The sequence below is a fragment of the Ochotona princeps genome, chromosome 23 (assembly GCF_030435755.1).
Source record: "Ochotona princeps isolate mOchPri1 chromosome 23, mOchPri1.hap1, whole genome shotgun sequence".
Classification (NCBI taxonomy): domain Eukaryota; kingdom Metazoa; phylum Chordata; class Mammalia; order Lagomorpha; family Ochotonidae; genus Ochotona; species Ochotona princeps.
Window position 1 is genome coordinate 13,876,560 of NC_080854.1, and position 21,153 is coordinate 13,897,712.

The 21,153-nt window shown below is 44.5% G+C and overlaps 1 protein-coding gene and 1 long non-coding RNA gene across 4 annotated transcripts in view; one reads left to right on the plus strand and one right to left on the minus strand.

Annotated features, from left to right (window-relative positions):
- LOC131483115 (uncharacterized) overlaps positions 1–21,153 on the plus strand; it is an 86,557-nt gene that overhangs the window by 18,118 nt on the left and 47,286 nt on the right. The window lies entirely within an intron of this gene.
- On the minus strand, positions 1,587–8,191 carry FST (follistatin). 3 transcript variants are annotated; one of them, XM_004583694.3, is made up of 6 exons: positions 7,717–8,191; positions 5,716–5,907; positions 5,026–5,244; positions 4,465–4,689; positions 3,574–3,804; positions 1,587–2,796 (listed from the first exon to the last, which is right to left on the minus strand). In XM_004583694.3, the coding sequence occupies exons 1-6, from the start codon at positions 7,799–7,801 to the stop codon at positions 2,714–2,716; spliced, it is 1,035 nt and encodes a 344-aa protein (XP_004583751.1). In that variant the 5' UTR covers positions 7,802–8,191; the 3' UTR covers positions 1,587–2,713. The 3 variants fall into 3 exon arrangements, with proteins under 3 accessions (XP_004583751.1, XP_004583753.1, XP_058536162.1); XM_004583696.3 differs by having other exon boundaries at positions 1,587–3,076; XM_058680179.1 differs by lacking the exon at positions 7,717–8,191 and adding an exon at positions 6,207–7,049 and having other exon boundaries at positions 1,998–2,796.

Here is a 21,153-nt window from a genome sequence, read left to right on the forward strand (position 1 = left end):
GCAGGATTAGGGGAAAAGTAGGAAACTCCAAGAAGGAAAATGAGATACTGTTTGGTATTTAGGAAGAATTTTGATGTTGATATATGGAATAAAAAAATAAATCATCTGGATGTTGTTTAAAAGGCAAGCTGTTAATTTTATCACTCTGCCATATCAAGACATAGATTGGTTTGTTACGTTTGACGTATTGACTCCAGTCATCAATGGCAGTGTTCAAATGTCTGTAGCATCCAGGACCAAGTAACACATCAACTCCAGGAAGAGCTGTGAAACCACTGCTGACTGCTTTTCTGAGAGCTTCTGCCGGGCACAGCTCACCCACACTGGAGGTGTTAGGATCCTGACATTCTTGGGTCAGTCTCAACCTGTTTGCTTTCTGCACTTCTATTTCTCTTTTTGAGGGAATCCAGGGAGGGAATAAAGCAAAACCTAGGCCCCTAATCATGACTACAGGCTCTGGCTACGAAGGTTCTTCTGTCTCCACTGAATCTCTTGCTTGATAACCACAGTGGAGAGTCAACAGTCGCTGATAATGATTTTTAGTGATTATTCCTATGAAACAGAGTTTTTATAAAGGATTAAATTAGAAAAAGTAACTGGAGTCAAGCACTTTGGAAAAAAAGTGTATTTGTACAGCCATTTTGGTAACATTGACAGTTCTTTGCTCCTTTCCTCGCAGTCTCCGTGCAGTTTTCAACTGTTTGCATTTGATATTTTTCATGTGCTTGGGCTTTGATTATATAGCATATTGAAAAAGCAAATTCGTGTTGAGAAACTGCTTAGGAAGCCGATGTATTGCGGTGTGTCTCGGGGGCGCTGATGCTCGGAAGGCATTCTGTGGCTCTGAGCACCCACCCGCTTTCCCATGAATGTCATGTTGAATTCCCATGAACCACACACATCACTGTGAAAAATCTCTACTCTTATCCTTACCTCACAGCCTTTAGAAATAATACTTATTTCTGTCAAATATTATGGGTCTGTTTTCTTTGTCATGTGCTGCTTTTCTCAGAGATCTAAGAGCCACTTTATCTTAAAGTTATATGTATATATTTATTACTTATTTCATTTGAGAGGCAAAGAGATAGAAATCTCCCATTTGCTGGTTCAATCCTCCAGTGTATAGCAGCTGGGAATGGGGGATCGCAGTGTAGCTCCACCATGTGGGTGCCAGGGGTCAAACTCTGCTGTTCTGTAGAGTGAGAAATAGCAGGCAGGACTTGAATCATCAGGGATGTGGCCTCCCAAACAGGGACATAATGGCTGGGCCAATCACCTACCCCAGAGACATCTTACTTATCAGGGAAATGGAACACAGGGTGCCCCTGTCAGTGGAAGTGAGTTTGTAAGAAAGGCAGCTAAGAGGGCGGTTGCTTTGAGGAAACTTTAGTCTTGGCGCAGCACAAGGAGGCGCCTACATCCAGTGTCCTCCATCAGTGTCTATGTATAGGTGTGACTCCTTCAGAGGCCAACCTTCTATTGGCCTAGCCACCGAATTTCATTATAATCTTCTGCAAATGTCACCATTTACGATTTTACTCAAAACCCCAAACAATCACTTTGGGACCATGAGGAATTGCAACCACTGGCTTTTTAAAATTTTTTTTATTTTTTCACTCATCATTTATTTACAAATACACATTATAACTTTTATATACATTGCACATTTACATGGTAGAAAAGTACAAAACTATATATTTAAATGAATTTATATTTAACTTGCCATGTTTGAAAATATAAAATTGCATCAGAAAAAAGTATTATGAAAAGCAAGAAACTTGAACTGATAAAGCTTCAATATAACTTTTAGTGACACATTGGTTGAAAAAGAACTAATTTGAAAGGTACAGCCAACCAGCTTAAAGGAAACACCAAACGGAAGTAGAATGTGTAGCCTCTGCCTTCCTTTAGCCTCCTGCTACCCACATCATTCCATTTTTTTGGATCTATAGCTTCTTGAGAGAGCATCACCAGACTCCTAAAGCAACTGCCTTCCCCCCCTCAACCAACGTCTTCATCCTTACAAGAACGCTGAAGCAGGAGTTTCCGCAGACGCACATCCTCTGTACCGTGTCTCATGAGTCAGTTATAATGCCTTTTGGTCAGTCAAGATTCCTTGTAAACAAAACCCGAGGGATCATGTATATACAGATCAGGCAGCAGAGAATCCAATAAATAAACATGACAGAAACAGACATGCAAGTTTGTTAAAAGTGGAAAAGGGTCTAACAGTGAAATGCGGGGAGATAGGTGAGTGAGTGAATAGTAAGGAATGGACTTAAATGGTTTACAAGGAAAAAAAAAAGCTTTTACTTTACAAGCAAGAGACCTCACAATAAATAACAACTGCTCTTCCTTTCACGAATAAATTTCTTCAAAAACAAGGTGTACAGTCAACCAGACATTGTATGTATAAATTAGAAAAACATGACACAGTATAAATAAATGTCTACAAGTCTCAACTATGGGCCTCATCCAGTAGAGCTCACAGTGACCGCCTCTCCATGTCCAATGAGTAACCAAGGTGGCCTGGGAGAGAGCTTTAGGACAAAGGTTCTTTAATGTATAGTTTCCCCCCAAATAAATAAGCATACACTTATTTACAGTATCGACAATATATTTTTTCTTTGCTTTCTTTTTCTTTTCTTTTTTTTCTTTCTTTTTTTTTTTGCTCAAAGGCTATGTCAACACTGAACATTGGTTGGTGGAGGCTTTACCACTCTAGAATGGAAGAAATAGGAAAGCTGTAGTCCTGGTCTTCATCTTCCTCCTCTTCCTCGGTGTCTTCCGAGATGGCTAGATGGGGGAATACAGGGGAGCTGTTGTTTAAATGTGGACAACAACAGCGCGGAAGCAGCTCAGTGCCTGTGTTCAAAGCCCCCTGAGACAGCCATATAACAGCGTTGTATTTTTATGTGACTTGCAGTGAGATGCTTTTATTATTTTTTTGTTTGTTTTTGGCATCTGCTGTTATGCAATAGTTTAAACTTTTTTTTTTTAAAGAAACATAATCTATGAAGTCAAACACTGCAGAAAGTTCTGAAGACTCAATGGCTCAGGTTTTACAGGCAGATTCCTGAAATTAGATAAAAAGCGCTCTTGTGTTCTAGGTACAACTGCTTTGGGTCCTTACCTCAGAGTTAGTACAGGCCACTGCAAAAAGCAGCAGGCCAAATATGACAAGATATAGCTGTCTTTGGTAAAAAAAAAATTAAAAAAAAAGAAAATAAAGAAAACCTACCCCCCAAACCAAAAACCAACTAAAACTTTTGGAACAGTTAGATTCAAGTGTTAATAAACAGGAAAGCAATACTACTATGGCAAAAGAATGAGGGTAAACATCTGGAAATAGTTCCTCAGAGCCATCCAGGTGTGTAAGCCCTAAAAACCTGGAAGCATTGCAGAGAATCTTCTTGGGGAAACCACCTGACTGCTGGTGGAAGTCAGCAGCTGCCTACATGGAAAGAGAAACGGGGCTACCTGGGGAGGTCTGCATTCCTTTGAAGTGTCTCTTCCCCAGGGTTTGGCTGGAAGAGCCTTAAACTGCAGCGCACGGGCAGCGGTCACACTTACAGTTACAAGATCCGGAGTGTTTGACTTCCAGTAGCACACCCGAGGAGCAGGCAGCTTCCTTCATGGCACACTCGCTGGCGTAAGTGGCATTGTCACTGGCACAGACAGGCTCGTCCGACTTGCTGTCGGGACACAGCTCATCGCACAGGGAACAGCGGCCTCTGCCCACCTTGAAATCCCATAAACATTTTTTTCCACCAGTACACTGGATGTCTTCACAGGACTTTGCTTCTAGGATAGAATGTATAGGGTGGTGAGTCAGTCAACTTCGCCATCTCCCCACTTTCTCTATTCCCCTCCATGTAGAGAAACAGATAACTTTTACCTTAATACTTCTGGGGGTGGGTCATGAAGGTGTTACACAAAAATGCTTGATAATAAAAGTGAAGTGCTTGCGCACGCACACACACACACACACCACCCCTTGCACCTCATGTATTATCTACAAGTGCATGAAAACAGTCATTTTGCAGGGAACAGGATTTTAGAATATCCTTGAAGTGACTATTTCTTACAAGTGGGATCTTTTAAAAAAGAATTCCATCCATTACTAGAATCTGATAACAGATTTCAGGAACCGTGAAGTAATTATTTTTCACTCCCAGCAAGTCTGGCACTTCAAAAAAAAAAAGGCATCAAACTGAGTGAGTTCTCAGTTTTCTGAGTTGGAATACTGTGTCCTGCGTCTTTGAACATAGCTGTCAGGGCTTCTAGAAGAATGAACAGATTCTATGCTCAGAAGAGTTTACTCAAACTGCAGAGCAGCCTGCCCTCTGCTGTAAGCCCATGCTTGGGGAGGCCTTACTGATCGCTTAGCTTTGCATCTGCCACCCAAGAGCCAGCCCCTTGTCCCTGTGGTTTCTTTTGCCACCCTACACCTGGAATACGTACTGATACACTTTCCCTCATAGGCCAATCCGATGGACCTGCCCAGCAGGCAGGTGGCTTTCCTCAGGTGGCAGGCACTGGGGTAGGTGATTCCATCATTCCCACAAAGGTATTGCTCAGGGGAGGTAGGCTCCGGGCAAATCCGATTGCAGGTCACGCAGTACGCATTATTGGTTTGGTCCACCACGCACGTGGAACTGCCTGGGCAGAACACATCCCGACAGGTCTCTGAAATACAGAGGGAAACAGACAAGAATGGGCACCTGTGGCCTCTAAGGAGCGAGCAGTGGCTTGTGATGGAGGAGGCAGTTATGGAATTCAAGCATCCAGTTTCAAAAGGCACTTGGAGAACTCTACTGCTTCTAGGACTCGAGGTCCATTCCTTGGCACTCTTAATCTGTCTTGTAAAAGTCAGAAAAAGGCCTCCTTTACGTGCTAGTGCTGTTATCACTGTGGGTCTCATCCCACGGGCTGCACTATTCCTGTCTTCTGCAGCATGTAGCACATAGCAGGCTCCCAGAAGGAAAGCAGAGGTCTGGCTTAAGAAGGGTGGGCGGGACCTACTTTTACATTTGCCCTGGTACTGGACTTCCAGTTCCGGCTGCTCTTTACATCTGGCTTTGAGGAGGGCACATTCGTTGCGATAGGTTTTGCCATCCATCCCACAGACTGGACCCTTCCAAGTGATGTTAGAACAATCTGGGGCGCAGACGCAGCGGGGTTTGTTCTTCTTGTTCATGCGGCATTTCTTCCCGAGGCCACAGTCCACATTATCACATGTTTCTGTGAATGAGAGGTAGGGATTAAAACTAGTGTGCCAGGCCAACTGGCTGTCCGTGGGTCAGTCAGGAGGGCTTGTTGGTGCTGTGTCCATCCTGTACCCATCCCCAAGTTTGAGGCCTAAGCTCTCTCCCTTGAGACCCGGTATGGGGTGCAGGGGTGGGGACTGGAGGCAGCACCGCATACCCATATCCAGGAGGGAGGATGCGCTGGCTTCCTCATCCATCAGTAGTGGCGAACGGGTCTGGCAACCTCTGTGAGACCCTGCTCTGACTACAGTTGTGACAGGCAGGGATAGATTCCAATGGTTTCCCAAAGCCAATGGCTTCCCAAAGCTGGGGGCAGGCAGGAGGGAGGAGCCCACCCACATAGCTCTCCAGGGTCCCAGTCGCCTGGCCAGCCAGGTGGTAAGGGGGAAGCCCAGGGCAAGATGCCCTGAGCTGAGGACCTCAGGCTGGGGAGGAAGAGGCCCACCTTTGCAGGGGATGCAATTGGGGGCGCCTCCATTGAAGATCATCCATTTGAACAGTGTGTTGTCGTTCACATCCTCCTCCGTCCACGAGGTGCTCAGGCGACCTGTGCTACAGCACTCTTCCTTGCTCAGCTCAGTCTTGTACAAGACCTGGCAGCGGCCGTTCTTGGCTTGGCGGAGCCAGCAGTTCCCAGCTGTGAAGAGACAGGGGCGGGGAGGTGGATGAGCGGTGGGGGCCCGGGGAGGGAGACGGTCAGCGAGCCAGCAAAGACCAGGAAGGGAGTGAGCTAGGAGGAGGGGACGGATGGGCGCACGCACAGCCAGGGGAGAAACAGGGAAAATAAATAGAAGGGGGTGTAGGGGTGGGGCAAGAGGAAGGTGGTGGGGACCGGGCGGGGGTGGAGGGAGTCCTGGCCCAGCGCCGGGAGGTGGGCGAGGGGCAGGGAAGAGGAGGCAGAAGCTAGAGCGCCCCGGCCGTATCAATGTCAGTTACCAGTGACCCAGACACAACACGTGCAGCTTGCATTGACTTTTACTAGACTGTTTACTTTTATTCGTCCCATTTCATAACCTGCAGCGACTCGAAGGGCAGATTAAAGAACCTGACAAAAACAGGATGCGACGGATGTTTTTACATGTCGGTTTCATGTAGGCGGTACGGGAATTATTTGTGACAGGGGTGAAGAAAGAAGAGAGGGAGAGAGAAGGAGGAGACGGAAACACACACACACACACACACACACACACACACACGGGCGCGCACGCGCGCACACGAGAGGCACTTGCGGAAAAAATGAAAGCAAAAAAGCAACCCGGAGCTGCCCCGCGCAGCCTCGAGGCGCAGCCCGTCCGACGGGCCCGTTTTGCAATCCGCCAGCCCGGAGCATGCCCCGAGCCACCGCGAGCTTTCGAAATCTCCAAGGGCTGCTTTCCCTGACGCCCACATCCCCCCCCCCCGCCCCCGGCGCGGGCAGCACCTCTGCCCGAAAGGCAAAGGCGGGCAGCTGAGCGCGGGGTGGCGCAGAGGGCCGGGGGCAGTGCCCGGCGGGGTGGCTCAGAGCCTGGAAGCGCGCCCACCCTGCGGGCAGAGTACCGAGGCCCGGGTCATGGCTTGTCACACCTGGCTCCTGCCTTGCTCCCACCTAGCCAGAAACCTTCTCGGGGACTCTGTCTACCCCTTCCCCTCTTCTAACGTTCAGATTTGGGTCAGAAAGTATGACTTTACAATCACTGCAATACAAGCTGCTATGATTTTTTTTTTAAGTTCTGCCCGAGACTAATGTTAATAAACTGTTATTTTTTAAAAGACAAACTTCAGATTTGCTCTTGGTGCATCTCAGCGTTTAAATCAATCGTGGACAGTTTCGCTGTTTTACAAAAAGTTAACAGAATGAAGGGGAGCATTGTGAAGTACTCAAAACACTCTTGGGTAACAATTTGCCCCCCCCCCCTTTTGCGGGGTTGGAAGCAGCATCCATTGGGCAGAAATCTACTTCCCCCGAAAATTTTCAGCACCCACATTTCCAAGTTTGGGCAAAGTTTCTGAAGCCCTGTCCCCCTGCCACCGAGAAACAGCCAGTGTGTCTGTCTCCCCAAACCCCAGAAGTCTCCAAAAGATGTGCGGGCAGAGGTTCTACTACAAACGGGGTGGCGGAAATCCGCCGGCTGTGGATGCTGGTCCCCCAGCACGGGAGATTCCATCTAAAGTCATCCTGGCTAGAACGTGCAGCATCCATCCACCCCTAACTACTTGAGGCAGACTCCAGTTCACTCCCTTCCTTTTAAAGGAGCTCCGAGCTCCCAACTCCACTGCCCCGTCCTAAAGTGTCACTGCCTCCGGTTTGCCGGTTCCTCTCCAACCGCGGAGTCGCTAAGTTGGTCCAGAGCTGCGTTGCTGCGAGCACCGCAGAGTGGAGACCACGGAAAAGTCGAGCCCACCGTGCCCACAGCCGAATCTGCCCAGCGCATCTTCCCCCACCGCCCCAAACTCCCGCCTCGCTTACCCTGGGCGCTACGGTCCTCCATGAACTGGCAGAGCAGCAGAAGCAAGAGGCACAGCCCGCCGGGCTGGTGCCTGGCGCGGACCATCCTGGGGGCAGGCGCGGGGCGAGGAGAGCGGCGGCGGCGCGGGGGTGCGGGCGCGGTGGCGACGGCGGGCAGCGGGGTGGCTGGTGCGAGTGGCGCGCGTCTCACAGGCGAGCGGCGGAGGGCGCAGAGATCCGGGCTCAGCCCCGCGCTCACCGCCGGCCGCCCGCGCGATTCAATGGACGTCAGAAGCCGGGCGCAGCCGCGCTTTAAATCTAGACGGGGGTCTCCGCGGTTTGCGGTGGGCGGTCTCCCAGTGTGTGGGGCTGTGGGAGGGCGGCCTCGAGCGAGGGTGTGCGCGGCTCCTTGGGGGTGGGGAGCTTTTAAAAGTTCACTGTGAATCAGGTGACATTTCCCACCTTCTGGAAACCCTTCCCAATTATCTGTCGGAGGTGCCCGAAATCAAAGCGGCAGGAGGGGAATCGCCGAGTTCTTATTTGCGTAGGAGCGAGAGGGAGGGGGCAGGAGGCCGGGGCGGGGGGGTGGGGAATGGGGGGTGGGGGCGACGCTCGGGGGTGGGGAGCGGGAAGAACACCCACTTCAAGTCCTGCACGCCGCTGCTCGCAGGCAGCGCGCCGCGCTTGGGGTGGCGTGAGTGCGGGTGTGTGTGTCTGTGCGTGCGGGTGTGCGACGCGGGGCGCGGTGGGATCGGGCGGGCAACGCGGGACTGGGTCCCCGCGCCGCCGCTTCTCCGCTGGGGCAGAGACTTTTGCAAGCGACCCGAGAGCCAGGGGCTGTTGCTGGAGATCACCTCGCTCAGGGTGGGGTCGTACCCGCCCAAGCCGCGGCTCCGGAACCCCCACACCAGTCTGTGCGCCGGGCCCGGCGAGGTTTTGTGTCTGGGTCTGGACGTGTTGCACTTGGGCGGCCGTCCTCCGCACCCCCCGGCATCTTCCACCCCGGCCGGGCGGCGCGGAGACGCAGCCCCGGGTCCCGACCAGTCGCCGGCAAACAAAAATGTTAACACCTCACACCCGGCCTCTCCCCAACCCCCCGGTGCAGTCTGGCCCTCTCCCTTTCTTTTCTCCCCTTTCACTTCGCCGGCGTCTGGAGTCGGAGCCCCGAGCGGGGGGCGCCGACGTAGGCGGTCTGCCCCCTCCTCCCCAACCCTGCGACTCCCCAGTTTCTGTCCTGGGCGCTTGTGTCCCTTCCGTCTCCAGCTCGGCTCCAGACTCAATTCATTTATTCATTCTCTCTCTCTCTCTCTCTCTCTCTCTCTCTCTCTCTCTCTTTCTCTTTCTCTCTTCCCGCGAATAAAAATGATTGCAACATCGATAATGAACTTCTGTAGCCTCACTTTATTAAGTACAGTGCCCGGCATTCTTCGCCTGAAAGTTGGCGGGTCTCTCATTTATAACATTTTTGGCACCGCTGAATGAAACTGAGGAGGCGATATTTCCTTTTATATAAAACGATTACTTCACGGAAAATGCTATATTGTTTATTCCAAAGCTGCCTTTTAAATTTTCTATTCAGTTGGCTTCCCAAACCTGAAGGACAACAGACAGCGAAGTATGCAGACAAATTCTTGGACCTTCGCAGGTCACTGGGATTTGTCCTAAGAATTTCAAATCCGCCCCTCCTTCATTGCACCCCCCCAAAGTCCTTCTCTGGCCCTCCCACCCCATCTTCCATCACCCCCCCACCCCCTCCACAACTGCAAATAACTCAGTGATAACAGATTTTTTTCCACCAACTGCAGGAGATAGTGCTAATCTTTTAATAAAAGATCCCATTACAATGGGATCTGTCTGGACAGACTATAATAGATCCCGAAATACAGCCGTGCTAATATTAGAAGACAGTTGTTTGGGTGCCTCTCAGACGGCCCGAGCCCCCTTTGAAAGTGGGCATGAATCACAAAGCTCCGCGGCCGCCGCACCTGCACCGCGCGCATTCGGTGCAGCAGGCTGGTAAAAACGGTGACCTCGCCGCCGCCGCCGCCTTTCGCTTTATAATTACCGTCGTGAGCACGCGAGGGAGGGGCGCGGCGGCCGGGGGAGGCTGGCTCGGGGCTCACTTCAGACGGCTCAGGAGGCTCCACGTCCTTTTTAATCTTCCCAGATTTCCGTGTGTCTCCCTATCAGTCCGTCTGTCTCCAACCCCCTCCTCCTTCCCGCTTTCCCTCTGGCCCTCCCACGCCTTCCCGCATCCCTTTCCCCAGCCCTTCCTCTCTCTCTTTCTCTCCGTCTACCCGACTCTCCCCAAGCTCTCCAATCCCTCCCTGTCTGCCTCCCCTCTTTCTTTTCCCGGCTCCTTTCTCTCTTCTAATGCATTAATGTAGAGTTGTTTAGTGCCCTCTAATGGCAGACGACATTAACAATTAATAGAAAACTGTCCCCCTTTGCTGGAGCCGCCACTCGGTGGGCAGAGTTCCAAACTTGAATTTATTTCTCCTTTATTCAGAGAGATGGATCTTGTGCGCTCCTGTGCTTGCGGGGAGAGTTTGTCCCCCTCTGTACTTTTCTCTCCAGGGAAAGTTGAAGAGCAGGAGCTAACGAATATTCTTACTCCTCCTTTACCCACCTCCCCGCTCCCAAATTTGTCTTTGGATGACAGCAGGAGACACGTCTTCTGTTAACCTGGTTTAATGAAACCTTGGCTCTGTGGCAGCCTCACCCGTGACCACTGGAACATTTGGAAGACCCACACGTCGTTAGACGATCTGCTACTTGTCTAACATTTAATTGAGTGCATTGCTCTTGAGCCAGTCAGGAACCCCGGAAGCTGGGATCTTTTTTGACTTTTCACGCAATGGACAGACAGAACGTGTCAATTTTACACACATGCAGTTGTGTGTGAAGTCTTCCTGCTTAGAGGTATAGAAGAGCACTTGCAATTGACAGTTGATTCTCCATACTTTTTGGGGATGATTGCTCTACAGATTGCAATAATTTCCCCATATATTATAGCTTAGAGTGAAGATAATGATGTAATTTGCACACTATCAGATTCAGAGCTTCATTTACATGTGCACATATAAAGAGGTGTTACAGAAGGATTTCATATGCATATGTAAATATTACTTTTGGGGGCAGAAAGGTTGCGTGGCAAAATGAAAATTAGTGTAGAGTAATTTTTAAGGACTTAGTAGAAAGGTATTTAATCTGGACATTAGAGTAAATGTATTTGTTATTTTGTTTGGTTAGGTAGAAATAACTCATATCATACAAATATATTCTGTTCACAGGTTTAGATAAAGAACCTACTAGAGGAACTAGCTATGTTTTAGGAACTGTACAGTTTAGGAACTGTACCTTGCTGATGAGATGTAAATGGCTCAAGCCCCTCCTCCCTGGATGCCTGTGTGACAACCTTCCTTTAAAAGTCTAGTGCTGTTAATAAACTTTGGCTGTTGACCACCAAATATATATATATATATGTATGTGTGTACATATATATCTATATATTCTGAATTAACTTAATCCAAGATATCACCACCTAGTTCCAGTGTGATTGGATAATACATAAACATACTGTCTCTGATTCATTGTCTGTATGTTCTCAAAGACCCAGTGCAAATCATTTGACTAAATCAATCACATTGATTAGTTTTTTGCATCATGTCATTGTCTTGGCTAGGCCAAAGCAGACACAGTAGCACTCGCCATAAAAGAAATGTCCAGAGGAGTCCTACAGTGCCAGAGGAAGACAGCACAGGATGACTTCCCACCACAGAGGGAAGGCTCGTGGGTCAGGCTGGAGGTCATGGGCAAACACACTGTGGAAAACACTTGTGCTGTGTTTCTTTGGCCCTTGTGAACGAGCAGCCTGATGTTTGTTTACTGATACAAGTCCATCCTGTTTTTCAGCTGCACCTTGGTTAGTATTGATCTGTTTGAGAGACTGTCTGCTCTGGCCTGCAGAGTTCAGACATCAGGATTCTTGTCAACCATTTTTTTTCCTTTTGTGGATCATCTCAGAGAAGAGACCCACCATGACACTGGTTCCATACAGGCCTCCTGTGGGCATCAGCCAGAGAGATTCAGCCAGTTTCTGCAGCATGAAATGGTCCCACACCTATTCAGTGACATCGCAGGGAGCCAGCTGCCACTTCTTTTTGCCTTCTTATCTCCTGTAAATGTTAAATATTGCATTTGTAGGCATCTAAATGTCAAGGGGACATTTAAAATAAAAGTGCTGTCTTTCATTTTTGTTGTATGGCTCTAAGTTTGACTTCTTATTTTTTTCCCCCCTTTCTGCTCTGCCAAAAAAGTAAATGTAAATTATGAGAAACACAATAGGACCACTTTGTAACTGAATTTCTGGGCAGTGCACAAAAAGACTACTGTTCTCTGTTTTTTTGTCAGCTTCAAAAGCTGTCTTCCTTCTGAAGTTTATAAATTTAAAATATTAGAGTTTAGCAAATAATTCAGCCTAACTCCCCTGATAGCTGTTTGAACTGTATGAAATGGTGAAGTCCAGAACTGACCTGGTTAAATTTCAGTTTCTAACAAGAGAAATATGGAGGGAGTGGAATAAGGGAATGGATGAAACACTTGACGTTCATAAATGAAGCTGCTTTTACTTTTCACCTTAAAATATTAAAAGTCAAACTTTTCAAAAAGTTGGATGTTTTGCAAAATGAGTAAGATTTCAAATGCAAATAGTCTGTCATGATCAAACAACACAAGTATTTGAGAAATAGGCTTGCAAGGGTTTTAAAATCAGATTTTGTCCTTCTAGGTAGAAAAACAGCTTAGTGCGTCACGGTCTTAGGCGTTGTGCAACTCATAGGCTACAATAAGGACTTGAGTGGGGGTGGGGATGACTAGTTCTGAATCGGCAGAATGGAAGAGTTAAGAAATGTGAGTACATAAAAGCGTTTATTCAAGATGTTCAAAGCACAAGTTGATGAAGTTTTTAAAAAGTCATTCAAGATACGTCTTTTCATGTAGTATTGAGATAACAATTGATCGTTTGTGCTTTTTTCCACTGTTGCTTTGGTGTTAGGTGGAGTCATAGCTTTCGTTTTTGGTATTACCTGTTTCTGTGTGACATTTGTATTGCCCTATTTTTCCCTTCCAATTTTAGAAATATTTTGAGTGTCCACAGGTCAACTCAAAAATGTGGTAGAGAGTCAGCATATTTAAATGCAACATAATTAAGTCATTAAAGTAAACCTTAGTAAACAATTCAAATTATGCCTCAGGATAGGAAAGTTATATTGGATTAATAGAAAGTTCTACTAAAGTGTCTTGGGTCCCTACAACAATACAAGTGATTCATATATTTGGATATGACTAGAAATATCAGAGTGTGACCTCTGGCATTTTAACCCAGATTCCATTTACACTTTCTTCTGCATGGAAAGTGTGAAGGAGCCAACCCGTGTTTGCTGTTTTGTTTCCCCACTTTATGTTCCAAACAACATGTCAATCAAAGTAAAGGCCACCTTTCTGGATTATTCATTGTTTGAAAGAGGGTTGGTACGCTGTAGTTACTTTGTTTTATTGTTTGCTAGCACAGTTGCATTTTCCTTAGAGTAGCAGTGGTCTGTATACTTAATAACTAGTTCTTAGGTGTTTGTCTAGTCAGTATTGCACTCAATAGTTGATAGACTTGTTTTTGATCATGCTTCATGTTGTCTCTCATTTGTAAAAAAAAAAAAAAATTGAGAGGAGAGACACAGAGAGGGAGATAGAACAAATGAGAGGGCGTACTTGTTACCATTAACAGGGTGTTGGATTGGAAGGTGGAAGTGGAACTCAATAGAAGGAAGCCATCCAAAGCAGAGGCTTAGGTGTCTGTGCCACAACTCTGGCTCCGGGAAGTTTTATACACATTAGTTATTTGTTTCTCTATTTGAGAGGCAGAGTGGCAGGGAAAGAGAAGGAGAAGGAGAAACAGATCCATCATTCACTGGTTCACTCCCTAAATTCCCACAGTGGTGGAGCAGGGCATTAGAGTAGGCCATTGGTGTTAGGAGTCAAAAACTTTTGGATTTTCTGTGTAGGTGGCATGAACCCAAGAACTTCGGCCATCATCTGTTGTCTGCCATGCACATTAGTAGGAAGCTCGATGGGAAGCAGAAGAGCTTGATTTCTGGCACTCTCATATGGAACATAGGTGTCCCAAGTAGTGGCTTTAATCTATTGTGCCACAATGGCAGCACCTCTGCTTTGATTTTTCACCCTTATGCCAGAAAGGATGTTATGACAAGTTACAACCTTGGAAGTAGAGAATCAGCCTTCGCAGATGCCTTGGTTTTGTAAGCAAGACATTTCTGTTCAGTCAAAGGTATTGGTTATAGCAACAGAATATGTTAAGATTGTCATTGTTCTGGAAAGCAACATTTGTTCCAAATCTGTTTTGCATTTTGCTTTATCAGCTATCAAGTGGGAGATGGTGAGTGTCTAATGCAGTGGCTATCACCTCTTGGGTACCTGCATTCCACACTGAAGTGCCTAGTTCTAGTCCAGGTTTTTCCATTTCTGAGTCTGCTTCCTGCTAATGCATCTTCTTGCAGGCATCCGATGATGGCTCAAATACTAACTTAGGTACCTGCTAACCATATGGGAGCCATAGAAAGAGTTCTTAGCTCCTAGTTTCTATCTAGTCTCATTGTTCTAAGTATTAGATAAGAGAACAAATGAGAGAAAGCTTTCTTGTTGTGTTTCTCCCTGCCTTTCAAATAAAGTGAAAAGAAAAATTAAATAACCACTTATGTGTAGATCTATTTCTGGGTCCTCTCCTCTGCTCCACTGATTTATTTGTTGATCCTAGGCCATGGTAGATAGTACTATGCTATCTTGATTACAATGGCTTTAAACTAAGTACATCAGGCATTGCAATTTCCACAACTTTGTTCTTCTGTAAGATTTTAAGATTGTTTGTATATTTTTGCTTCACCTTCAGATAATTTTTAGAATCTCTTTATTGGATTAAAAAAAGCTTGAGATCATGATTGAGTTTTACCAATTTGGGGAAAATTGACATTTTAACAATATCGAGACTTCAAAACCATGAACATGGTATATCTTTTAATTTACTTGGATTTTCTTTATCTCGACTGTAACTTTTGGGTACAATCTGTATTTTGGTTGTTTATGAAAAACATATGTTGAAGGAAGATACTGTGTGCAATTTTCAGTTCAGCATCTCCAAGGAACTCAGTGGGTTATAAAAATTTGCTGATGCAGGCTGACTTTTGCTTTCGGTCATGGTAAAGCCAAAAGATTGTGCAGAGCATACTTTCCAGGAATGGCATCCTAACTCATCAAAATTTGTTACATGTGTTCTTTCCGTGTTTTTTTAAGGCAGTTGTCACTCCTTTCAATGAATAGATCTCTGTCACTCCAAGATTTATACTCAGTGAATGTTAAAAGTGATCCTTTGTTTGCTGGTGTTTTGTTGAATATTATTTCATCATTTTACTAGAAATAGACTCCTACTCAAATCAATCCATTATTGTACTGAAGTTTTGAGAGGTGGAAGCATGCATTTCCTATTATGCCAACACTTGCGTGGCATAATACCACTTTCTGCCTTTATTCTTTAAGGTTGTGGTGTCTTTTCAGTTGCTATTGCTCTTCCTCCCTGTAGTTTCCTTTCCTTTTATAACTCATTTCCTGTCCTGCAGGAGAGTTAGTACTGCCACCTAAATATGTACCTTTTACAGCTTGCATTGACTTATTTTTTTTCATGTAAATGCCACATTCAAAAGTAAACAATACTTTGTATTGTTTACCCAACAGTACTATTAAATATTTAACACTGGGTTGAGGTCAAATGCTTATGACACAACATGTGGAAATACAGGAAAGATGATGCATTAAATGTTGAAATAATTTATTTCAACACAAGGCTGAGACTTGCTATTTTTTGGACTAGAATAGAAATGTATATGTTGTGGACACTAGTAGATGAAGTCTAGGTCTTAATCACCCATAAATAGTCACTCCTCAGCAATATAAAATTATTAGTGTACATGAAGGGTTCATTTATTCTATCTAACATTAGATAAATTATTCTTTTGAACTGGTTCTCAGCGCAATTTCCTTACAAATAAGGATATGAAAATCATCAACAGGAAGCATGTGTTAATGGCTCACATGCTGGGCAGATGGAAACATAATGTAGAAGAACCATTTAGTTGAGATCATTTTGGCCCCAAGACTTCTACTCTGCTTTAATAGAAAACATGGTTTTGGCCAGCCAGATGACACAACGATCATACTGTCAACATTTTCATTTTTGCCAGAGCACCAGATTTCTTGAAGAAATATTCAAGTGGCAATTCTTAACTTTTTCTTGCTCACAGTTCCTCTGAGAAGTGATTGAATGCTGTAGACCGTCTCTCCAAAATAGTGCATGGGCACAAATACGTACATACCTACACAAAGCTTTACATTCACTGAAAATGTTTGCTGTTTATTCATTTGAAGTAGGGAGAAATCTATGTATCTGTGTGTCTATATCTGTATCTATCTGTCTGTGTATCATCTATCTATCTATCCATCTATCCGTCTGTCTATAGATCTTACATGCACTGGCCTACTCTCCAAATGGCTGCCATAGCCAGGGCTGCTTTAGGACAAAGCTAGGAGCCCAGAACTCAATCCAGGTCTCTGACACAGGTGTCAGGGATGCATGTGTTTGAACATTCCAGGATGCACAGTATTTACTGCCTCATAGGATGCACATTAGCCGGAATCTGGATTGGAAATAAAAGGACTTGACCAAGCACTCCTGTATGAGATATGGGTGTCCCAACTGGTATTACAACTGCTGCACCAAGCATCTGCTGCTACATTTGTTCGTAAGCAGGTCACAGATTCTCTGATATCCGTGTACAGACCCATTAGAGTTTTGTGGATCCCAGGCTAAGACTCCTAATTTTGAAATACATAGCTAATAATAGGACTGATTATTCTGGCAGTGTATACCCATCCTCCTATCAGTCTACTTGGCTTTCCAAGAACTCTTCAAATCTCAGAATGTTCTTCCTGGTGCTTAACTCTATGTTAGATGGTCTCACAAAAATAAACCAGTGTCGCCATTGCAACAGTTGTCTGGGAAAGTTCAACACACACACACACACACACACACACACACACACACACTCTAATGAGTAGCACCTTTTTTCATGGTATAAACATGTAATTTGTCATCTTCCTTTTTCTTATCTACCTTACTTACAATTTACTGGATTTTCATAAAACTTGGGAGTAAGTTGGGGAGGCTGAGTTAAGAGCACATTATAGCCCATTTTTGGAAAGGAATTAATATTTGGGCTTCTCAGAGAGTAATGGGCAATTCTACAATTACTTTTATATTCTGAACAACTTAAGATCTTTCCACAGATAACGTTTTTCTACTCTTAATCATAAATTCTACGAAAAAGACACATAAAATATGGAAGCACAAGAAGTCAGTTATGTTCCTGATAGGACAGGGCAGCAACCAAGGTAAATGCAGCTATAGCTTTCTTGCATATATTAGGTTAAAAGAGAAGGCAGATTTTAAGTAAATAGGGCAAACTATGATGAAGAAGGGAAAATCTGCTTGATGACATTTAACTAAGATCTTAGATTTGATGAGGGGTTAATTAGGAAACTTTGACGATTGTTGGGAAATGGGAGAGAGAATTTGTGAGGTTAGGAGGAAAGAAAATAATTATTTGAAGGAGGAAAAAAAAGTCTAGCAATGATCAAAGCTTAAGATTTGAGAAGAAAGGAAATTGGGGACAATGGGGAAATCGTTGGACCAGATTATTAAGTTCTTGTAAAAGCTTGGAACTTGAGTCTAATGGTTTTCCAGAGGAGAAATCTAAAGGGGATGTTATAAATAGAGGGTGTCATGAACTTTTCATATAGAAACACTTTGCTCACTTGAACCATGAAGACAGATGGGAGGGCTTAGAACAGATGAGAGGGCTACCTGCAAGAGATGACTAAGAGGTAGAATTGATAGGCTCTGTTGATCGATTGAGTGTGGGGGATGAGGGAAAAGAAGGACACAGGATGAGTGTGGAATTTCAGCCTGAGTATGTGAGTAGGTTGTGTTGCTCCCTGCTATATGCCGTAATGGAAGAGCAGCTAGTTTCTGCTTGGGACTTGAATTTAAGGATACTGTGGGAATTAAAACATTTTTTTTTAATGCTCTGAAATGTTAGTGTCAGTGTCATCTTTGTAGATAAAATATCTTATGTGTAACACACGTAGGTTTTCCTTTAGGATCCCAGTAGCAGCAAGTTCCAACTAGATGGTACCAATTACAACCAAGAATGCCAAGCAGATTGGCATGAATTAGCCAAAGAAATGAATGGGCTGGGCACTAATTTTTAATAGAATAGCAGGTATACAACATAGAAAGTTTATTTGATGGTGGTATGAAAGGGGCTTATGCACTGTCTTAGTACACACAACTGTTTGACATCTGTAAACTAATATCAGTCTCCAGGTTACCTGGGCTCCCACACCTGGAATGAAGGTGAAGAGAGTGCAAGAGGTAGGTATTTGGTGCAGTGATTAAGCCTCTGCTTGAGATGTGGTCACTGCTTATCTGAATGCCTGGATTTCAATTCCCGCTTTGCTCTCCATTCCAGCTTCCTGAAATGTTCAACCTTGGAGGCAGCAGATGATGTTTGAGTCCTATCCATTCACATAGGAGACCTGGTTGAGTTCCTATCTCATAGTTCTAGTTTGGCCCAGCACTGGCTGTTGGGGAGTGAACCAGCAGATAGGAGATCTATTTTTCTGCTTTTCATATTAATAAAAGTTAACGCTGACATTTACTCACACATTAAGCAATACTCATGCATATGAGCAGTATTTATTGAGTACAAAGGAGATCAATTGATATGAAAATTGTTACTGAAATCACTGGTAGGGAGTTGACATTTATATGATTACAGAATAATTAGGTTACTTACTTGTTTCATGGGGGAAATCACAATGATATCTTGCAGGGATGATACTGTCATCATTCAAGTTCAGTGGTTAATCTTCGTGTTACTGTGATGGGTTAATTAGGCATATGTGTGTCCTGATGTGAATAATGCAAAGAAATAGTTTCACTCATGGATAATTCTAACCAGATATGAGCAATTTGTCAAGATGTCAAGCACCTTGTCAAGATGTCATTTGTGATTTCCCATTTGCAGTAAATTTATATTTAAGTAGAGGAACTATGTAATAGAGAAGCAATCGGATAATTCCAAAAAAGTGGGTCCTTCCATAGAACCATAGTCTGCTATCATCAGTAATGGAAAACTACAGACAAAGATTTCAGGTTACTCTTGTGTGACAGAATAACCAATTATAATGAAAGTGGTTAGTTCAGTGATGCCTTTGTGTATTGACTCTCACTATTTTCCTTTTTCTTTCTTTTTAAATAAAGTTACTGTTTATTTAAAAACCAGAGGGATGGAAAAGAGGGAGAGAGAGAGAGAGAGAGAGAGAGAGGAGGAAGGATAAATAAATACATACATAAGTATTGAAAAAAGAGCTTACAGCTTAGTTAAACTTTATTTCAGGCTTTAGTTTATAGAGTCGACACTAAGAAGATTGGAAGTGCTGTGAACTGGTGTAAGGAACCAGTGAAATCGCTGTTGTGTTCTAGGTTTTTTTTTTTTTTTTAATGCAATGTAGAATTGCTGTCTCAGGACTACTTGTGCATACTTGTTAGCATTACAGGACAAAAGTGGCAGTTTGTTCAATTTTATCTAAGAATTTCTAAAGCTATAACCAATGAGTAATGCCTCTCTTGGGCACCATGTGCAGGTATATCGTCCAGCCATATTTGTCATTCAAAAAGATGAAGATCAAGGCGCAGGTGGGAGGTAATTGCACACACTAACCGAGAAGCAAGGGGGCGCTGTTTTCAGGTGGGGCAGGCCGATCTTTGCTGTGTGCCCTAAACCGTGCTGATAGGCATTTCCCTCTGTGGTGCTCCCCAAGCCCATTAACTGCACTGTCCTCCCTTGCTCTGCATTCTTACTGTACACTGAAGGTCTTCCTGCTTTAGAAACTGGCATTTCTTGCCCTTCTGGGTGCTTTCCTTTGGAGATATGTGATTGGCTCCTTCCTTCTTGTTTCTGATCACTTATTAGTGGGTATGTATAGGAAGAGACTTTTAAAACCTCGTGCAAGTAGTACATTAAAAGGTAACTTCCTTTGGGTGAGTTTTTTGAAATCCATGCACAGTTTTGTTTTTTTTTCATTATATGATTGTTTTCTATTTGGAAGATCCTGATCTTTGTCCAGAACTGAAGGCTAATATACATGCTACTGAATTTAGTCATAGAGCATAGGATTCAGTCAGAGCATAAAATTCAGAGAGGAAGATCTTCCATCCTATGGTTCATTCCCCAAGCTGCCGCAACACTGGAGCTGAGCCAACCTGAAGCCAGGAGCTTCTTCCAAGTCTCCTATGTGGGTACAGAGTCCCAAGGCTTTGGACCATCCCTCAACTGCTTTCCCAGGTCATGAGCAGGGAGCTGGATGGGAAGTGGAGCTGCCAGGATTAGAACCGGCGCCCATATGTGTTCCTGGCGTGTTCAGGGTGAGGACTTTAGCTGCTAGACCACGCTGCCCAGTCCTGATTTTAGAAAACTTCCATCACCCTATCAAGAAATCCTTCAGGGGCCCGGTGTGGTGCCATCTCTGTTTGTGACCTGGGAAAGCAGTGGAGGAATGCCCAACGCCTTGGGACCCTACACCTGTGTGGGAGACCTGGAGGAGCTTCCTGGCTCCGGTTCGGCGCAGCACCGGCCGTTGCAGCCACTTGGAATGTGAATCATCGGACAAAAGATCTTCCTCTCTGTCTCTCCTCCTCCTCTCTGTATATCTGACTTTGCAATAAAAAAATAAAATAAATCTTAAAAAAAATAAAGAAATCCTTCACACCTGTTACTTCTCATTCTTTCTTCTAGTTGGTGGTAAACATAAATCTAATTTTGAGATAGTTTTTTTTTTGTTCTGCACATTTTGTATGAAGGGAATCATGATATGTGGCGTGTTGTATAGCAGCCTCTGTAACTTAGCATATTATTTTCAAAATTCATTCATGCTGTGTTGTGTATTGGCATGTCATTCTTTGCCATACTCAGATAATATGTTGTTGTATGGATGGATATGTATACATGCTTACCTATTCATTTATTGTTGGGCATTTGTGTTTCTACCTTTTAGCTATTATGAATAGTATTTACGTGAATATTCATGTGCAAATATTTTTGTGAACATATATGCCTATGTCCATTTCTCTTGGACATGTATCTAAGAGTGGCATTGCTGGATCGCACGATAACTCTAGTTAGCTTATATATATATTTATTTATTTAATTAATTAATTTTTAAATTGGAAAATTGGATATACAGAGAGAGGGAGAGACAAGAGAGGAAGTTCTT

What these genes read in the sequence shown, in the direction of transcription:
- FST (XM_004583694.3), bottom strand. Translation starts at nt 7,801, where the DNA reads ATGGTCCGCGCCAGGCACCAGCCCGGCGGGCTGTGCCTCTTGCTTCTG. An exon ending in GTACCAGGGCAAATGTAAAA is followed by an intron (nt 4,690 to 5,025) that starts GTAGGTCCCGCC and finishes TCTGTATTTCAG; the next exon opens with AGACCTGTCGGGATGTGTTC. An exon ending in CTATGAGGGAAAGTGTATCA is followed by an intron (nt 3,805 to 4,464) that starts GTACGTATTCCA and finishes ATTCTATCCTAG; the next exon opens with AAGCAAAGTCCTGTGAAGAC.